Below are 22,139 nucleotides of genomic sequence, written 5' to 3'. Positions count from 1 at the left end.
ATTTCTCCGGATACAACGATGTCATAGAGCAAGATTACATGCTTGCCTATGCATTCAAATATTTCTTTTGTCAATACCGCAAAGCTTTAATATTTTCATAATTTGGATAGAATTACAACCAATGAAAGCATTAAACCGCGATACGAAAACTGAAATGAGGAAACTGTGTTCGAACAGGATACATAACCAAAATTTTGTGTAGACTATCCATAAGCGCAACATATAAAAATCTATTACTATGGGTTCCAGACCCCTATTCTCAAGCCAGGGGTCTCAAGCACAGGCTACAAATAATCCACTATCTTGAGTGAGCAAAGATTCTTTAAAAATGGTTGCCAAGTTAGCATATTTTGCCCCGGTAACTTGGCACTGCATCGACTACGGAGAAAAAGGACACCACGAAGAAATACTTGAAAGAATTTATCTTAGCCCCTGAAATTTGTGTGTTTCTACCTTATTATTTCTCAATACTGAGAATCTGTACCAAAGTATCTTTATATACAGTAAAAGTAACTATATGAAAACATAATCATTTGAAAATGTATGCTTAATCTCTATTTATTTAGCTCTGTTGTTAATGACTACACAAAATATCATTGTTTACATTATATTGACAACTGGGCTTTCCTCTTGGCAACGTCTGGTTAAGAATGTTTCCATGCTCTCAAACAACATAAGCATACATTTGTATTCAGATTTACTCTTTGATGGTGTTACTTGTACTAGTAATTATCAATAGATTTCTTCATAAGTAGAACGGTAATCAAATCAAATTTATTGAATATCTGATATTCTGCGGTGACTTTTAAAGTGCAGTCACCAGCAAGATGCAAATACCCAGCCTGTCAATGATCAATGCATATTGCAGCTTTTCTTACAAAAACACGTCGTTGAACTTGAAATTGTGCCCATGAAATTTTGATATTAGTTATTGAGGCTAATTACTAATGAGGGGTTTTTAATAGGAAAGAATAAGCACCCAACGAGCGTCCAAGTGAAGGTTATAAGGTCATGAACGTTTCAGGAAAACACTCTTTACAAATATTCTGTCCTTCGCTATATCATCAGCCAATTCATTCACGTGTGAAAAGAAGAAAGTGCCAATCAACGAGCGTCCAAGTGAAGGTTATAATGTCACGAACGTTTCAGAACAGCCTTTAAAAATATTCCGTCCTTCGTCTTATCATTAACCAGTATGGCCTGTCTACTTAATACTAACCAGGTCTTATTCAAATTTTTAGTTCGTGTCTGCTTTCGGGAAACTTACCTACTAAAACCTTTCGTAAATCTTGATCCATAAACTCTTTTAAATCCTGCGACGTGTAACCAACGGCAACGAGGCTAGCAGTAATGGCTCCCACACTGGACCCTGCAACTCGCTTGATTTTTTTCATGATACCAGCTTCTTCCAACACCTGTAGGCAGATTTAAATACATATATCATATCAAACAAAGACTAGAGAAAAAAGTAAATTGTTTAACCTTGTAGTTTGGTGGCGTTTAATAAAGGACATTAATATAGTTCCAACTCTAATTAACTATATCAGACACTTGTAAATACTTTCCATGGGTGATTCATTATTTGTCAACTTGTGGCGAAACTCATTTCAACCATCAATTATAGCCATATTCAACCATAAGACTACAATAGACCACACTCAAGTACTTTGAGAAAAATTAGATTTGCCAGAAAAGCGAATACTATGCACGAGAACTTGATGCCATCACAAAATCAAAAACTTTGAATAAAAAAACGACAGGGTGAGCTATGGCCCCCTTTTTCGGAAAACAAAAGAGCATTTTAGCAAAACCTTTTGCTATGGGTCTTTCATTTGGCACTGGCCCCTTACTTTCCAAATTGCATCGGAGACCCTTTTCACATATATGAAATACTTTTCAGAGCCTCTGAACTTTTCATCCAGCGAATAACGTTAAGCACAGACGCTCAATGAACCCATCAGTTATAGTGACAATTGATGACAAAGGACAGAATTTTATGGCGCATATTTTAAGGAAGGCATGTTTTGAAACGTGCATTGGCCCACCAGTGTCAGCACAATAAGTGCAAAGGTTTTCTCACTACACAAGAAATGGTACACATCATGAATGTAAGCAAACAAAAACTGAGAATGCGAATATAAGAAAAGAAAATATCAAATAAAGCTAAAAAACATTCGCTTTCTGCAAAGGAGATCGAAATGAATTTGATAAAATCAAGGGAACTATCATTGTGAGAACGGATTCTTTCTTGAATAACAGATAAATTGATGAAGACGATGGTGATGCTTCTGGTCACGAGGCAAGAAAATATTCGATTGAAAAAGATACATTTCGCAACGATAACATAAGATGTATAGAAAAAAGTTAATTATTTGCACCACACGAGCTTCCTTTGGCGACTAGCATTTTAATTGAATGCATGAGAGTAACAAAAGGTAGTAAATCCGAGTGTACCGAAATATTCAATATGGTGGAAAAGCATGTGCAAATATAAACAGATTTTGTTTGATTAATTGGAAACAAAACTGCTCTGCACTGCACTAAACAATTTTAGGCCATTGAAAACACCAAAGAAGCAGGATTTAAATATTCTGATATCCAACTAACTTAAATCCATTGACCAATTTTAAATTTCTCCTCCTTAGCAATTGGTAATTCTAGAATAACAACGTAAAATGCTATCCGTTGTCATATGAATCAAACAGAGAGAAAATCACACTCATTTATGTAAGACGAAACTGTGATTTATTTGAACTAATGCCAACCCCGAACGATAAATTACTTCTCCGTCTACTCAGTAGTGTTGAAGCTCCTTCAAAACGTCACGAGAAGGTCGTTACATGCCTTTGGACAATGCTTAAAAAAATCACATTTGAATAACCATTTTGTCTTGTATCGATACATTCTTATGTTATAAGCACCAGATCATTTCACCCGAGGCCAGATGTTCTTAATTTTTGGATAATTTAATGTTTTTTATTTCAGCATTGATTTTGCTATTTTAACATGCCATCAACTGCTTCTAAGACAGCGAAATAGCAGTTTTGTATGCCAATTCTAGTAGCACGGCTTATTAGCTGATAAAATCTGTTCTTTTTTGGTAACACAAAAGAAATATATAAAAAGGTTTTTTTTTCTAAGGCTGCCTTGTTCTAACGCTGTTCTTTTTTTGGAAAATTGAGTATCGGTGTTCTTAAAAAGTGTGATCGTATTTAAAAAGGTGTATTTGTTTGACACGAAAAGGTGTCATATCAAAGACCAATGGGGGTAGATCAAGATCTGTGTAAACTGATAGCTGCATCGATCAATCTCAACCTTTTGCTTGTACTTCGGTTCTGTTTACATGCGGATCACCTTCACCTATAAAGGCTGGCTGGAAATTGTAAATTAAGGTAATTAGCAAATTATAATTAAGTGCCCGTCGTTCTTTTCCGTACAAATAAAGACAATAATTACATACGATTTAATAACTGCCAGCTCTCTTTCAGGATGAAGTCGCGCTGAATTTTAACACTGAATTTTAATGGGGAATTTAATCGAATCGCAATATGCAATATTTGTTAAAAAACCCTACTCAACTAGGAGAATAGATATTTTAACTCGGGTACACATAATTGCCTAATGAACTATCAAATTAGAAAATCAATCATGTCTTAATAAGATATACGGTACCAGTCGAAAGATATTTGAAACATCTATATACATTTGCCGAATAACAGTTATATGAAAAAGTAGGTTTTTAATCAAATTGGCATGTCAACAAATCCATAGCAACTATTTCGAATGAAATGCGTCTAAAAAAGGTTGGTCTAATTATCCAAAGGGGCTCGATCCACAATCCCATGCGTTCGCAGCCTGTTGCAGGCATAGAAAGCGGCTGACAGCTTTTAATGTTTATAACAATTTCCAAATGGTGTGAAATGTATTTTTAAAAACAAGGAAACAATAAGCATGATGAGATGACAGAAAAGGGTCTGTCAACAAGAAATTGTCATGGTACCTGTAAAGCCCCGACGTAAGCCATGCCTTTGTTGCCGCCACCCTCGAAGACCAAGTTCCGTATTGGGAACTCAAAGTTATTAAAAATGTTGACGTCAACTTTTTCGGCATCGTCCACCATCGTGGAGAAGAGCTGCGATCCCGAAAACGAAGCAATTGATCCGATGGTGCCAGCTATCACCACAGACTCAGCTTCGCCGGGAAAAGCTCCAAATCGCGCCATCATTGGCGAGGCGAATGTTGAATCGCGTACTTTCTTATTTTGAAACCATTTCTTATTGGTTTGTGGCGATTTTGCCTGTTCAATCTTATCACGTTGTTTCTTCCTGTATTGTGATAAAACGATTGCTGGTTCCGTCTTGCTCTTCTTTCGTTGTCCTAGAAACACCTGATTTCTTTTACGTGTATTGTTCCCTCCAGATATTTTACCTTCAGACTCCAGGTCCTCTGGTATCGTCGAGACGGCGGACAGCATCTCAGGAGACACAGAAATGTGATTATTTTGTGTAATAACTATTCGAACTGGCTTTGTTTTGCGCAAAAATTTCTCCCGCATCGCATTCAGTTTCCAATCGAGAGCTCTTAACTACCAAAACAGGTTATCTGAGATAACAGCTCCTTTATTTACACCTTGCTAACGTGTGCAGTCCTAACCATGATTATCAATCAACTTGGCTTCCAACAATGCCCTTTGCCAACAACGTAAGCCTGGGTCTCATTGCAAGTGTTTGATTCTGAGCGTTAGTTCGGGACACGAAGCTAATCACATTCGACCACGAAAATGTAATGGGAAACCAAACGAACCGGACATTGAACAGAGCCATTATTTATCTAAGCGGGCTCTTCCAAAACAATAACGCCTTTTTAGCAATCAGATGTCTACAAATACTGTCTTGCTTGACCCTCAGACAGGGGGTAATCGGATATTGCGCCAAAATATGAGTGACAGCCGATAGGTGACGTTGCAGCCAAAACATGTCATGCATAGTGTTGCGTTGCGCAATAGGGTCTTTGAGAGAAACAGCAAATGTCCGTGTCAAATCAGTTCCTGTCTGTTGCACAAATGAACGGCGCTGTGAGGACTGAGGTTTTGGATACACGTATTAATGCGAATTCGCTGCATTTTTCCATTACACTGTTTTGTACCGTAACAATTTTCAAAAAGTGAAAACTAACTGTATCTTAGCAATATTAAAAGTTTAAATCACAAAACCATGCAAATAGCTTTTTCTTCCACAAGCCCTGTCTCGTCCAGTGGCGGATTTAAGGGGGGGGGGGCAACTCGGGGCAGTTGCCCCTCCTTCAACGAGTTGAAGCTAGTCTGGCGCCCCTTTTTTGGAAATTGTGCGCCCCTTTTGAAGAATGAGAATCAGGTGAAAAAGTTTCTGAGACCGATACGTTAATTTGTTTCAAGGATTACATGAAAGTTATGTTGTTTATTTTAAAAATGGATCTGAAATTGTTGTATACAGCGTACCCTCGTCACCAATTTTTGAAATTTTTCAGCGCCCCCACTACCGACTGCCCCTCCTTCAAATTTGCTCTGGATCCGCCCCTGGTCTCGTCAAGGAAAATAAATGTTACCCTTATCGAGAATAAAGCTTAGTTTTCCACCAACATTAGATGATCTTCGTTTGTGTTTATTGTTGATTTTAAACCAGTTACAAAACAACTAAATAAGAAAGCACAGTACTCTTTTCGGCCACCGTCCAATTCTCATTGCTGACGAGAATCAAGCTTGGCCGCCTCATATCAAAGAGCGGCCTCTTTTCAGAAAAATGGCCCTACCGGGTCCATTGTAAGCAAGATCAGGGGTAGGCATTGTTACGGAAATTTAGATCAAGACCATTTAAAGTAACTCGTTTCGTGAAACCACATCTTAGTTCCTACGCAATAATATCTGCGCATTACATAACATTCAATATGAATATTTTTGCAACAGTACAAAGAGAACTTCCAATTTGTGCCTTTGAACGACGGCACAAGCGTTAGAAGTGTATTCTAACCCGTCCCAGTGCTCTCCGCGTCAAAGGTCAATCATAAAAAAACCAAGCAGGTCAGAAAATAAGAAATCGTGAAAAATGAAAAATGAAATGAAAATAGATCATTGCAAGGCTCAGACTTTCTGGTGCCGTTTCTTCCTAATTCGTGACGGTCAGAGATTAGAAAGACGGGATAAGCGGACTCGACTAGTTCGAACCACGGAATCTTACACGGATTTGCAATACTACGCCTCAGCTGATCGTTTCTCAAACAAATGGATTTTTAAAAACGCAAGCATTATAAGGTTGAAATATTTGTGGCGCGATGATGCAATGAGGGTACACAAGCAGCGCATATGCAGAGACGCCAGAACGTGGGGTGCACCAGGAATTGGTACCCCTAAATTTTTGAAAAATGCTCTTTGCTAGAGAGAAAACTTTGTCCCCTTTGCAGCGAGGAACTATATCGAAGTTAAATCATGAGTCGCGAGCCAGCGATTGTCTGTCAGGCTTATTATCATTGAAAGAAAATTAACAAATCATTGGATTACCCAGAGTCCAGAAAAGTTGTCGATCATCCTTTGGCCGAGAATATCTTCCTCATGGCTTAAATGAGCGTGGTCAGGAAATTTGTAGCCTGTTTTCAAATGTAGATTTTTTTTCTCGCAGATGTATAGTTATATGCTTATATAAATTGACAACAAAAGTGTGTCATAATTTAAATATGCAAATCATAAACAGCTAATGCCTAAACTTTACAGTGCAAAGCAGTTCTACACACACATTCATATGTAAAAAAGAGGTTCAAAATAAATTTTTAAAACTAAAAGACCTTCCTCGCTTTTTCTTTGTTTCTACAACCTTCCTCGTGTCCAATATCCCTGGGACCGTGGTGTTTTCCTGACCCTGGGATAACAAAGGATACCGACTCGGCACTTTTTAAAATATTTTGGAGTATTTTTTGGAAAGTTTTTCCTTACGTACAGTAGATAGGAAATTTTAACAAAACTATGAAGCGTCTATGCAGAGTTTGTCTCGCAGCTTTTTACATTTTTTTGCCTACAAAGTTGTTAAATCGTTTTGAATTGCGTGAAACTTCTTCTCCTTCGCAGGGCCATCCGCTGCAGACCCTTCAAAGAATAAGGATTTGAGCCATGAACGAACGACAAGGATTTGAAATTCTTTTGGTAGATTTTGTGATAAAACTTCATTTTCAATTGGCTTTATAAGAAACTATTGAAATACTTTCAATAGGGGATATTAAAAAGAAACATTGTATCATACTTTAGATGAAATTGGAGGTTTACCATACTATCCAAAGATTGCCAGGGGGTATCAGCACCCAACAGCAAGACGAGTTATCATAGGAATTCTACAAAAAGGGGAAATCGACGTTATTTGATGCAATTGTTGGATCGTGACACGTCTAGGAACCTATGAATCTTTTGCATAATTTGATTTACAGTCGCATCATACCACTGTAAGTCATTATTATTATTATGATTGTCAATCTTGCTTACAAATTTCGCGGAATTCTTTTATTTTTCTAGCGATGTTGCTGTCTTCAAACAGGAATTTTAATCGGATATTTAGATGCAACGTATTCTTATTTGCTGTCTCTCAGTGATAACCTGATGTCTCAGTGATGCTAGGAACAGATGAGGACAGTTGATGTCCGCAATTAAGTTATCTAATCATCCAGCCTGAGAAGTGTATCTAACTTTGACAAGCCCTGCCTTTTCGCCCTATAATTTTACGTTTTATCACCATAGCTATTTAATCAATAACCATCTCTACCAGTTTTAGTTGTTTCATCATATATAATGTAATCAAACTCGCACAAATCGGACTCACATAATACTGATGTTAAAAAATATTTATGACGTCATCATTTGACAACTCTATAACGCGGACAAATAAGCGTGGTCCACCTGGCATAAATGCTATACTTTCTTATCGCACTGTACAGATACGATAAACGTTTTTCCAGGATGTTTTATTAATTCCAATATCAGTTAACAGTGAACAGTTTATTTACTCTATTCTCTCCATCGATACGTTTGTAAGTGTCAATTTTACTGTGTGACGCTTCATTTTCACATTCGATGAGTGTAAGTCGGACTTTGCACAAATCGCACGATTCTGTCTGGTCTGAAAAGATTCGCCCAATGCGAGCTTTGTTGCATTACAAATATCATGTCACCGTTTAATGATTTTCTAATTCATATTTTTTAATTTGCTAATATCTTCATTAAAAGTATCCAAGTACCAATTCCAAAAACATGAGTTTTTTTTAGTCAAATAGTCTTACCAGATGTTTGCTGAGCTATTAGCGTTTTGTTCAATGCCAAAGCCGTTCCAAACAAAGTGGTGTTTAAAATAGAATTGGTTCCTAAGCAGCCTTGCAAAGGGCACAAATAACATTGCAGTAATCATGGAGACCCAACTCCCAACAGCATCATAATAGATAAAAATAATAAAATCCGGTGGACTGCTCATTTCCTTTGCACCAGTTGCTTTGTGAACGTTTTAAACAATGATAGTTATTCATAAAGTTGGATTACATAAAAGCACAGTATTTTGGCAAAGCATCGTCAATATATTTTAAGAACTTAAGAAGTCCTCCGACTCCATAACCTGAGAGAGCAGCACAAATTGTCTCTAAATTAGCTAAATCAGGTTTGAAATTGACTGGGATATGGAGCGCTGTCATTTTTGCTTTGTTACTATGGTTTAGTTAGAACCAGGGCTAATTGACAGTGGTTTGATGGGGAAGTGGCCCGCGCTTACATGGCAATATCTCAGACATTTTGCAACAGATTTAACTGACTTTGCGAATTTCGAAAGTGAAAGTATAAGTGACTTTGCGAAAGTATTTCGTGCTATTTCAAGTTATGGGGTCAGAGTTCTTAAAAGATAAAAACATATGACGTCACTTTGCCAGGTTTATTGACGATAGTCTTACAATTTGTTCTGCCATCTACGATGTTTTAAAATAGCAGCACTTTAACCGTATGTTCTGGCAAAGACCGGTGTTAACAAATACCAAATTCTTCTGTACCATTAGCATTGATTTTGGTCACTTATACACGGTGGATGCATACGCCGGACCGGTGGATAAATATATGACGTACGCGTGTACGCAAATGCAGGGCCCACGCCACCGGGTGGGGGGGGGGAGGGAGAGGGAGCGGGTTGGCCATGCCACTTAGCTTTTTGCGAGTATTTCATTGCCCAACAGTTTCATTGCTAAAAATATTGCCACGCGGCTAAATTTGCTTCGCATAGAAGGATGTATTTGGGCTTTTTCATTTAACCTAAAGGACTTTTTTACCCATAATTTAAGCAGGTGACTTACCTCCAAAGCGCCTACATAAGCCATGCCCTTGTTACCACCGCCCTCAAACACAAGACTTGCAAAGGGGAAATCACTGTCGTCGAAAATGTACTCCTCGACTTCGTCAAAGTCCTCGAAAACTACTTGACTTGCTCTGATCAAAGCCTTTTTTACCGCTCTCTGGGAAACAGTACCTGGTCTGAAAAATCTATGATCATTGTCGTGCGTCCATTTGGTTTTGTCATTTAAAGAACTGGTTTGTCCTTTTGATGCGTCTCCAGCCGAAAAGCTCCTTTTCTTGAAAAGCGAGCGACTGTTGATACTCTGATTAATATCCATATTGCCAGCGTTGTTGAATAGCGAACCACGCAACTCTTTCGACTTTTAACATGACATCAAGTTGGTAAGGGTAGCTATGTTTCTATTGACACATTAAATTTTGTCCAAAGTAGAATCACATCAAATTAGCGTATCTTTGTACCCAATAAATCACATTTAAGTGGCTGTACGTTTGCTTTCAAATGCCTGGGTTGGCCTCTAGGGGTTTCTCTAACATAGCATTTACTTTATGAATTATATAATTAGGCTTGGTGTTCTTAAGCAAAAACTCAAGAGTGCTTAATACAATTAACCTCTAGATGAGAGTCGTTGTGAAACCAATTATTTCATTTGAAATAACTACGAGCCCATTTCTTTTGTCTATTCAATATAGAGATGTTGAATAAAGGAGATTATATAAACTGTCTATGGTTACTCAATGGTTGATGTCGTCATAAAATTACCTACTGTTATTAGGTTGTTGCTAATGATCAAGTGTGAGAATCACCTTCAAAAATTTCCACCATGACAAGGGAGGCCGTAACAGCGATGTTCCCTATTCTAAAAAAGAACTGTTTGTCCTTCCATGGTATTTATAAGGTAAAGCTTTTCGAAACCTTCACAAAAAAGGATAAATTTACTCCTAGAAACTTTCGTAGGGGCATTATGGCCTATAGGTGTCGATCTATAAATCTTTTGGATTCAAGTTGCCAAAGACAGGATGCAATATAGTTCGTCATTGTATATAAATGTATTTTGCTTAAAAAAGGCCTGATACTTTGTACATCACTTTTTCTAAGTCATTACTTCACTTTTACCGTGTTAAAAACCATATTTTCGAGCACATCCTACCAAAAGTGAGAACCACATGCTATGGTAGAGATACCGTAAGGTTCATGGGTCCAAGAACATGGGCAAAATTACCTGTAGAAGTGAAAACTTCAGTCTCTTTGACTGTTTTTAAACAACATCTAAAGAAAACAAAATTCAAACATTGCAACTGTAGGATTTGCAAAACATTTATATATGGTTTAGGTTTTTTTGTAATTATTATGTATTTCCTACTTTTCCTACTTATGTTTTAATAATAATAATAATAATAATAATAACACCATTGTCTACTTTTCAGCGGAGCGTAATTCTTTGTTTTTTTTAATTATCTTTTGCACCAAAAATTATTCAAAATATTGTTGGATTTCTTTCTGGTATGAATCTTCTCACGCAATATCAGCATGTAAAAGAATGCTTTTAATCTTAATTTGCGTGCTCCTCTACTAAGTCGACAGATTCTAATCAATTAAATTACACCATATTCAAAACAGTTTTTGATCATCCACCATATTTATTCAACATATTTTATCATTCAATTTGCTTCTTCTTTTTATACCTTCGTTCTTCCAACTACACTTAGTTCACTCACTAAAAGTTTGATCTTCGTATACTAGGGGTTTCCGCTTATTAACTAGGGTCGTAGCTTTGGGAGTGGGGGCAGGTGGGGTGTGACATTCCCCTACGGAACAAATCCGGCTCAAAAACGATAAGTTTTTCCCATAAAGTTTGCTTTATCGGCAAATTTACAAACTTATCGGCAAATGAAGCAAACGAGTCACCCACTTTTGTCAGTAAATGGGACCTAAACACCCTTTTCGGGCAAAAATAGATGGGCCTGGGTATCTCGTCAACAACCGAAATCATTTGCGCAATCATACTAGATTTAGATATTTTGTATACGATTTTGATTTTTATGGAGTCAATTTTAAACATGATTCCCGACATTGCATCCGCTGAGTTGTTTGTACATGCATATATTTTGTGCCTCTGACCATTTTTTAGACAGAAATCAATTTTTCTCTGTCTACAGTGCCAATAGGTAAGTCAAAAATCTATATTTATTGTTAGAGTGAATTCCTTCAAAAAGGACTTGTTGTTTAGCTTCTGTGGACTCCATTCACGACTTCTTCTGTTGTCATTCTGTCGTTTACGTGTTTCGATTCCCCCATTTACTGGCTCAACTTTGTTATGTCTATATAGAAGTGTAATTTGGATTGGAAATGCTCTATGGTTGTTGATATTTGTTCCATATCAACATTCACGACGCAAAAAGACATCAGAAAAAAAGTAAAATAGCTATAATATTAGGGAAATCCAGTGCCGACCGAAATTGCGATACTAGGAACTTTGCAATGAGATGTGATTGAGAATTCTCGATAATTATGTTGTTATTTTAGGCCCATCAGTAACAATAACTCAAGCTTAGAATAATGACCAAAAAAATCTAGAACAAAAGGATTGTACCCATAAATATTATGTTTCCTAATTTTTTTCATCTATTCGGTGTATTTTTACAACATTTGTCTACGTTGCGCACTTTGTTATTCGCCTTATATCATATAATATATGCATCAAATATTTACGATATATTTTACTGATGTTTTGATGATATTTTCTAAATCTGTAACCACAACTTTGTCATAATTTTTACGGTTGTACAACTTCCAAGTTAGCATAAACATTAGTGATCAGAACGACACAACCACTCGAAATGTACATTGTAAAAACTACGTCACACTTCAGTTTGCTCGTCACCAGGCTACTTACTCGTCAACAGCTTGTTTTGATGAGGGCATTACATCTAAGGCTAGCCAACAACCCAAGAACTAAGTAACACTAGAATTCACAGAAACTAAACACCTATATCCTTTGTAGGCGAGTCTAATATTTTTTCCAGCAGGGCTATTTGCATTACGATTTTCTCTCAACTTCTCCCGGTAGTAAGTAGAATTCCCAATGCTGTCACGAGTATCTTTCCGAGGAAGCTTCAAAAATTGCGGTTGTTCCTATCAAAACATTTGGTAATAACAAAAGCGCATCTCTTTGTAAATTTTTGAAATAATGAATATGAATTGCAGGGATAGAATACTGAAGACAAAGAAGCAATTATGTAACAAGTTGAATGACCCAGAAGTTTGAATCGTTGAAATACATTTTCAAACTGTGTTAATTATGCAACATGGTGAATCTGTATTTTCAATATAAATCTAGATGATAAAAGTGCAACAATTTTCCGAAAAACAAGATGATTTCAATAGAATTTTATTTAGTTTTTGAGTTCGTGCCTTGATGTGATTTTGAACCAACGGATATTAAATCCTTACAAATAAAACAAAGTTGAAAAATCGGCGTTTATTCCACATTATGATATGGTTCAATCAAAAGCAATGAAATTCATAGCGCATATTAAAATTGATGTAAAATTGATAACAGTGACGTGAAATTGAAAAATCAACCTACTTCAGCCAAAGATCTACATCCAAATGTAGTTGGCCAGAAGGAAAGATTTCATAACCTTTAGCTGGCTCCTAATTGTAAGAACTGTGTTTTTGAAAGCATGTTATCGTTATGATATTTATTCCCAGTCTCATCTTAACAAACATAGCAAAGTTCTTTTCCAGAATTCTTCTAAATAACTCTTCCAAATTTAAAAATTTAGCCATGAAATTTGCTGTGGAATATCTTGACTTCCAAATATCTTAAAATGTCATTTGCAGTAAACTCTCGATAACTCAAACCATCGATAACTCGAACATTCACTATCTCGAACCATTTCATTGATCCGTTGAAGGTTCGATGATCGGGAATTTACTGTATTTGTGGTACCTATAAACAGGGCGGTATTTAAGGTTTATTTTCAGGCCAGGACCTCTGAATTTCGTCTCTGTGTCACTTTTCTGAAAACAACGATCAGCAATGTTAATACTGCTGTTTCTTATTCTCCCTTTCATGATGTTTAATTACCGATTTATATCCGCAAATGAAAACAGAGATTAGCGAAAGAGGGAGAGATGAGATTACAGTACTGTCGCACAAAATTGATCGATGACAAGGTCCTAGAATTCCCTACTTGATCACCTGAAACAGGAAAGTTCTAGAAGCTACCAGGAATCCCAAACGCTGATGTGCACCGATCGACATTTTGGTTACAGAAGCACAAGTATTAAGCGGGAATTGTTTCTACATCAACTTGTATCAATAAAACTATAGAAAGACGTAGGTCGATCCGTAAATTCCATCTGCAAAAAGGAAGAAGCTGTAGAAATTTTAGTATGAAATTTCACTTTTATCAACACATTTATCAACTTTTTGAGCATTTGTCGTGAGGTGTGATTTCGACATTTGTCGCGAGGTGTGATTTCGTGATCGGAGAGTAAAAACAGAAATAACGAAAAAGTAAGAAAATAGAACTGTTGAGCAGCTAATTGAAGATGGCTGTTTTGGATTATACTTGCTTAGTTAACGGTTAAAAAGGAAATTGTCAGCGCGACAGTGTATGTAAAACTTAGCTGGGGTTCATTTTTTTCTTAGAATCAGATGCTATGGCACGAGCGACTTCAAATGTCTTAACTGTATTTGTCGCTATCTAAAAAGAAATGTTCTGCCATCTTGAAAAGGTGATTTGAAATAAAGTTAAGCGAGAGATATGGAGAAGAAGAAAGCCTTAAGTGAACTTAAATAAACTAGTAAGAAGTAAAAAGCAAATTAAAACTTAAAGAAACCAAAAGTAAACATAATTTAAAATGCAGAACCCATAAGAGATAGAAGTAATTGAGCGAGGAGAACGAAGTCTCGAGCAATAACATCTAATCAAAAATATTTTTAGGTTGCAATAAAAAGAATAGTCTTGACCTGACTATAGATTTTCACGAATATTTCCAGTACACTTTTACTGAGATGTCACAGAACGAACACTAACCTGTACCTAGAAAGTTGTATATTCAGCAAATATTTCGCTGATTGAGCAGCCCATACGATGGTTCTTAGTGCTTAATCAAAAACATCCGTGGTAAAAGTTGATAAAGTTATCTCAAAAAAGACTGAGGAAACATTCTACCCACCTCTAGTGCCCCAACATACGCCATTCCTTTATTCCCGCCACCTTCGAACGACAAATTTTCGAAATTATACTCGAATTCTTGGAAGCGTGTGTCATCTTGGCATTCCGAATACTGAATCGCCTTCATCAACATTTTCGTCAAAGGCGCAGAAGCAATGGGTGAAACTCTTATAGTTTCATCAGCAACATCCCTTCGTCTCCTTTGCAATTTGAATTTTCGCTGCTTTTTAACACTGCAAGAACTTTCCGTCATTGTAAATGGTCGATTGATAATCGTCATCTTTACTTTATGGTTCTGTAATACCAGCCCTATGAGAGACTGTTTTCCTACACGACTTCGTCAGACCAATCTTGCCCATAGATAGATACTGTGGCAAGATTTTGCTAATCTCATTTAATTTTGTTTAAAAATGTCGTCGAATAAGAACGGGGGGTTTTCTGGGTCACCGCCCTCGACGTCGGTTTTTGTGGTTATCAATGTTTTTTTAATGAAGCGATTGTGACTCAAATCAGAGCCTTACTTTCTAAATGTATCTACAAGAAAGAGGTGATCTAAACCTCTTAACTAAAACAAAGTTATACACCTCTACATATCGAAATGGAGAACTGAAATTGTAACCAGCCATCTTGACATCTTGAGTTTGTTCAAGTAACGATTCTGCATTGAATATTCATTGCCTTTTGATCCTAGATTTTTGAAACAGTTTAGAACTCAAAATGCGTGGGAATGCATGTGTTTTGAATACAATTAACGTCACTGAGAATAAATTCCTTCCAAACTGTGAAATTTTCTTGGGCTTTTAAATTTTGCCAAACTGGATGCCTTGAAAATTAGTAATACAGCATGCTGGTTTATGAATAAACAATGCACGGGTGAAATTCACAGCGCAAGGGCACCAAGCTTCTAATGCATCCCGTGCGAGAACAAAATCGAATATTCAGAAAATACAAATCTGGGCTAATGTAAATTTTAAACGGGCTTTGAAAGCAATCACAATCTTTGGAAGAATTTAAAGGCAATCTGTCACGACGTTGATTGATTATAAGAACAAGGGGATTTTTTATTGTTTCCAGTCCCCCTTCAAATTATCGCATTGTAGAAAATATGGCGGAGCGCTGGAATAGTGTTTAGGCTATTGTTCCAGCTATTGTTCTCGTTAACAAATCCACAACGAGACAGATTGCCTTCAAAGAAACGCTATACTTATTAAACCGCTTAGGATAGGCGGCGAAATCAAATGAAGAGCGCGTTTTCAAAGCGTGTGAACAAGTAGGCCGTAAGCTGTGTCAGATTTTTATTTGGTCTCGCTGCCCCCATTCCGGCACTACGTTTAATAAGCATTTTCCTGTGTGTTTTTTCGTGCTGATTACGAATCCTCTTGTTGTCAACTGTAAAAACCTGCAATTCTCTTGAAATTCAGCTTCAAACTTCACCATTCCCGCGCTTAAGGTGTATAACGTGGAATGACGAAAGCCGATATTGCTTAATTATTCTCGGCCCTATATCACAGTCCGGGTAATACCTAAGTACCAATTGCTTTAAAATAAACATGGCGGTCGGCTAAACAAATGGATCGTTGTTTGATACATTCTTGATATTATTGCCTTCCAGTAGCGACACCAATTGTTTTAGACATTCTTGCTTTCCAGTAGCGACACCAAGGGGTAGTATGGACGGTTATCCCCCCCCTCCCCTCTTGCAAAACATTGTCCAGATATTCTCGTAAAATTGATGAAAAATGCACTGGGTAGGGGCAGGTCATATTTTTCAAGATTTGTCTATGAAAATGCACCTGGCATAAAAAACATTTAAAATGAGACAGTAAAGGCCTAGTCTCCTGGGTCACGCCCATTACCCTCCCACTCTGCTACAGCTGGCGCTACCACTGTTTTATTTTTAACGCGTTTACAAAGCTTAAATAGCTGAAATGTTTTTCATAAAATTATTGATTTCAACCTGATGTAGGAAAGTAAAGTACAAAAATCATAAAGGGATGACGTCATTAACGATTCAAAACCTGTATACGAGAACAGGGCCACGGAGAGAATTAATGGGCCCCAGGTCAGGACAAAAATTAAATTATGAAGCATGCCTAAGGCAGACGCTTCTAGGAGGTATGGGGAATGCTCCCCAGAAATTTTTGAAAATTATGGTTGCTTAAACTGCTAGGGTGACTATTTTGGTTGCTAAAATTGTCATGGTGGCTAAACTGCGCCGGTGGCAATGGTGTAGATAGAGGGTGCCAGAGGGAGCAAAAACACTACTATAGAGCTGAACTGTTATTTTGTCGGAAAACCTCTGCTCTTTTCAAAAATTTAACATGGTTCTATGTTTATCTAAATGCTATGTTTTGATGGAAAAAATTTGAATCTAAATAAACATAAGAATATTCAATATATCAAATGATCTTTTTTTCAGTTCTGATGTCGTTATGTTATGTTGAAATTTATGAGAAAGATATAGAAGCTTGTTGGATTTTTGTCGGAAAATCCATGGTTCTCACCCCTCCTGTGAATTAGAAAGAAAAAGAAAATAACAGTTACAAAATGATACGTTTAAATAACTGAGAATAAAAAACAAATGGGTTAGGCGCAAGACTTAGGGATATTTAATGGAAGAGATATAATTTATCACAAGTACACTTAATACTTTAAGCAACTGTTTATTCTGTTTCCTTCAATATCGCACTGCTTCATTCAACCTTGCACTTCTTAAATACAATCGATATACAATGTACGCATCAAATATCATACTTACCATACCTGATAACTGATATCTGATACCTGATAATTTGAGCTTAACTGATGTCTTAGCACCATAATGCATGAAAAGGAAATTTTCTTAGAAATTCTTAAAGGCTAGAAAATGAAAAATGTTCCATTCATTAACTAAATTGGACCACAACCGACACACTGTTGCAAATAGATGCGAACGCCATAGTGTAAATCTGTATGACATACATATTGCCCTGTATATTATCCTGCAATCACATTTCGTAACATTCAGAAGCTTTTGAACTTCTTTAGCCCTAGCCAACAAAGATGAGAGATTCTTAACAAAAATTTCTTCACGACTTCATGGACCTTTGTCATTATTGTCTCTAATATTATGTTTTGTTAATGTTGATGGGGAGGCTGGATTATTACTTAGAAATTTTGTTCAATTGAGTTATTATTTATGGGCCCACTGACCCCCCCACCCCCCCTCTCCTCAACACTGTACGAGAATAACCTGTACAGTATGAACAAGCTTACTCGCATTTGCCAACTGTAAGCTCGTTCATGCTGCTAACTACGGTGTTAACTACAAAAACAGATGGTTTTGACCATAATACATGATGATGTTGTGATGACGTCATCAACCGTTAAAAGGCATCTTCTCAGACACGAAGCGTTTGAAAACGCTCTAAGTTGCACGTTTGTATACTAACTTAAAGTGATCTAGCTGGTGAGGGCAGTTTCTGTGTCAAAAAATGTTTTTTAAATAATTTGACTGTATCGATGACGTCATAAAACCTAGAAATTATTGACCCCCGTATCTCACGAGATGCATGTTTGTCAAAGTGACAACAACTGATTTTATATTAAGTTACACATTATAAACAAGAAAAAAAAGTCGTGAAGTTGTGCCCGGATGCGGGCAACGAAAATTGATTTTGGAGCACCTTTTTTGGTCACAGCTTACGGCCTAAAGGTATGTGATTGACAATCGGATGCAAGCATTCAATGATAATCTAAATTTCTTATCCGTATTGAAAATCGTGTTGCAGAAACATTCTTGCTATTGTGTTTCTAAGCACGCGTCGGGTTTGTAAAACCGGACATTTCTAACTGGAATTTGCTAACTAGGCAACCAGTCCGAGCAATAGCATCAAAAACAGTGAAATCCTGCTGTTCTGTAGGAGCCGTTATCTTCTTGCTCCATTATAATATATGCATTGCGTCACAGGATTGCATTTCGACATTTAGAAAGTGACATCATTTTATTTTAACGAGCGTAAGGGTTACATTTTCTGGATTAATCGAAGCAAAATGAAAACATGGTCAAATATAATAAAGCAAAATGGTTTTTGGACAAAGTAAGACAAGTCAGGCTTGATCTTTAATGGTCATGTCACCCACCCCCTCCTTCTAGTTTTTGCGAAACAAAAACCTTTTTCGCAAAATATTTGCTATGAGTTTTTAATTTGCCAACCTGCGATGGGACGATGCAAGAAAGGTGTTCTCGGTTATTTCTATCATAAAAAGGTTCAACAATATTAAAATATTGTAAATTGCGAATAAATCATCTAGAGACAAAAAATGCTTATCTAGTTTCAAAAGCTGAATTTTGAAACAAAACTGTTTTTGTCTTTCTCTGTAAATGGCATTTTGAAGGCTGCTACAAACAACAGGAAATCTAGATTTAGCAAGAACAACCTTGCAGAAATGACATCCTACGAAAATGACATTCGGTTTGCTCTGAAGTAAAAATCAACTAAATAATGAGAGGTTATTGGAATTAATCAAATTCGTCGTTTTCTAATTATTTGTTTCCCAAAAGTTTCGAATTTGCTTGGCTATGTTTGAAGGTATCAAGAACAACAAGTTGAAAAGATATGCGGTGTCTTTAGAGTTCTAAAAATAAATTCACTTACAAATCTCATTGACAAACCTTTCTGAAAGGGACTTTTTATACATCATTGTTTAGAAGGTTGTTTAACGATAGGTAGGGTGCACAAACAATAAATACGGCGTCAATGAAAACCCTTGTACAAGTAGATTCGAATAGAACAGGATAAAAATTGAAGAATAGTATTGGAAAATCATGACACACAAGATCTGAAAGTGCCGGAGTTGAAGGGGCAAGGGTGCCATCTTGCGCAGCATCATTCAGAGCGAAAAGCTGATTAAACAGAGAAAGAAATGTGCAAAATCTGTTTCTCACGTTCAACAATTTGTACAATATTGTTTGATTATTAACTAGAAATCGATAGCCCAGATATCATTAGAGATCCTGTCAATATTGAGACTCGATATCAATATCAACAAAGAGCATGTCACATTTACTGGCCATACTGTCATTTCGATGTCAAATGAAACCCGGAAACTACAAATCGGTATACATTTCTATATGTTTCAGAATAAAATGCAATCCGGCACCCCGGTGGACCACTGTTTTCGAAAGACAGCCAGGTTGGTTTGTGCCGAGCTTTCTTCGGAAAAAGGCAACATTCAGAAACAAAAAAAATGAGAAAAAATAAAATTTCTTGCTACAACTGCGGTATTTAAGTTGTTACAATGTTGCTTATGTTAGCTTTTAGAACTTAGGAAGAGACATTGGAAAAGGTCGCGTAGTAGCATCAGATCGAGAAGCAAATCCTCCTTACTTTAATAAATTTTGATCTCTAAAATACACTTAAGGCGCAGCTTGGTGTGCGTCTACCAGAGTCTGAGAGACCCAAAAAATCGTAAACGCGACAAAAGCTGAGCTGTGTCGGATATGAGCAATGACTGTGCAGCGGGTTCCGACAACAGCCGGTATTCTCAGCGTTGTTCGGTACAAGAGATGTAGTATTTAATCGTTGAAACCGACCAGGGACAAAATGAACTCATAGGAGTAAATATTTGACATGCTAGCTTTCTCTAAAGCAGGCAGATTGCTAAGCCTTCTGTCAAATCTATCGTGCTGATAAATAAGAATGCGAAAACTTACTTCAATCGCTCCAACGTAGGACATTCCTTTGTTTCCTCCACCCTCGAAGATAAGGTTCTCCATTGGAAAGTCGTAGCTCTCGAAGAACATTTTATCCACCTTCTGGCCGTGGCCGAAACTTACTGCCCTCATCAGTTTGGTTCCATGCAAGTTTACAATACCAGATGTAATCTGGCTTGCAAAGAACATCTTGGAATGGGAACAATCTCTATTTGAACCACTCGAAAAGCTCTTCTTCAAGCTATTTTTCATCTGTGGCTGTTCTGAATTTCTCCGCAGGAAGTTGAAAGATGTTCTTCTCTTTACTTGTTGCGTCTTATCAACGGGCTGGCCAAATGTGTACGAATGAGGTTTGTGTGTCAAGGCATGGCATCGATTCAGAGACACATTCTTGTTCGGCTTATGCCCAGGTGCTTTCTTTGCTAGTGTTTCCTCGGTGTCATTTGTGCCGCCGTTCTTTTCAGCGTTCTTTCTGATGAGAAACTCTTGGCTCATCGACTTGGGAAGTTTACCCTTCGTCGAGGGCTCTCCATCTGCAATGGTTTTGATATCAGAAACGGTTAATACACGTTCCAGTGTCAGATCACCATGAATATCCTCGACGTCGTCTTTCGAATCGTCACTGCTTGCCTCTTTAGCGTCCTTCTGCTGACTGCGTCTTCTATTGCTTGTTTGAGATTCACTAACGGCTTCATTGATAAACACCATTGATGAAGACGGCGTCATTTTCAACGAGCTGAACCTACGGTACAACTGCGGCCGTGCATTTGGCTTTTTTGACACATGTGCCAAAGAAAACATTGTCGTCAATTTCTGATACGCTGTACCAAAATCGTTGTAAGATCAATAAGAGAGACCTCTTTTCCGCGGGTAGTGCCGCAGATGTTTCTTCTTTCAAGTTACCGCAACGGTATCTATGATAATAAAAGCAGCATCTTCACCCACCAGGCGGCTATTCTCTATCTTCAGTGAAACTTAACTTCAGAATAAGAAGGGTGACAAGAATCTTCGAAAAGAAAACTCCTTCAGACGACAACTTCAATGCTCCTCGTCCTCGCCCGATCAAAGGGTACTGCTAGAATTCAACAGGCCGGCCTCTTATATACTGCGTATAAAGGCGTTTTGTTTGGAATTCAATAAGAGACAATTGAAAGCAACCCAGTTTCGTTCAAAAAGAGAAACGCAGTTCTTGAGAAGATGAAGAGATTTGTGCCACTTGGGGTTCTGCTTATCCTTGAAAGCATGACCCCCTGGGACGAGGCGAATACCGAAACGTGTCGATCATCAAAGTTTTAGACCCTATTGTGTAATTCAAAATGTCACATTAGGTGTTATGTTATGCAAGAAAACGGTTACTCAGCCAGAGGGCAGTGGTACTGGTCTAGAAACTGCAGTGCCTTAGCATTAAAACTTACAAAAACTTGGTTATTATCATCACTTTTTCCATTAACCTTGATATTTTGCTCGCAGGAGTCTGACGTTATACTACTCCAGGGGATGCGCCTGAGCATTACATTCAGAATTAACGAACAAACACCTCATTATATCTTGGAGTTTAAGTCTTTAATACCTTGTGACGTGAAAATAACGTTGCAACCAATGACGTCGAAATTCCATATACACATTTAAGAGCGATTCTTTGTCAAATTATCGAAAATGTTAATTCAAGATTTTTAAAAAAAATTTGAGCAGGACAGTAAATGAAATGTTGTATTTCTGCGAATCTGAAAGAACTTGTAAGCATCGCAGCTTGCTTACTCTGCTCAAGAAAGACCACTTGCTGCTATGAAGTGCGCTTTTAAAAAGAGCTGTGCATTTTAGGTAAGCAAAGATTCAGATTGCCTTTCCAGATTGCCTTTCCAGATTGCCTTTCCAGAGTGATTTCCAGAATGGACAGCTTGTGTTACAAGCGCTTTC

General features: G+C 37.3%; 1 protein-coding gene across 3 annotated transcripts in view; it reads right to left on the bottom strand.

The window, feature by feature from the left end:
* LOC135682618 (uncharacterized) overlaps nt 1-22,055 on the bottom strand; it is a 36,731-nt gene extending 14,676 nt beyond the window's left edge. The window contains exons 1-2 of one of the 3 annotated variants that reach the window (XM_065197582.2): nt 20,223-22,055; nt 1,268-1,415 (exon numbers count right to left, since the gene is read on the bottom strand). In XM_065197582.2, coding sequence (XP_065053654.2) covers nt 1,268-1,415; nt 20,223-21,023 — 949 coding nt within the window. In that variant the 5' untranslated portion in view covers nt 21,024-22,055. Of the gene's footprint in view, nt 1-1,267; nt 1,416-4,000; nt 5,031-14,528; nt 15,555-20,222 lie in introns of those variants that run through there. The other 2 variants (XM_065197584.2, XM_065197583.2) reach the window with 2 other exon arrangements.
* Between the last annotated feature and the right edge of the window lie 84 nt (nt 22,056-22,139).

Source organism: Rhopilema esculentum, unplaced genomic scaffold (assembly GCF_057945365.1).
Source record: "Rhopilema esculentum isolate cy_ngs unplaced genomic scaffold, ASM5794536v1 HiC_scaffold_33, whole genome shotgun sequence".
Taxonomy (NCBI): Eukaryota; Metazoa; Cnidaria; class Scyphozoa; order Rhizostomeae; family Rhizostomatidae; genus Rhopilema; species Rhopilema esculentum.
The sequence above is the reverse complement of the archived record's forward strand: the minus strand, read 5'-3'. Positions and strand labels throughout refer to the sequence as shown.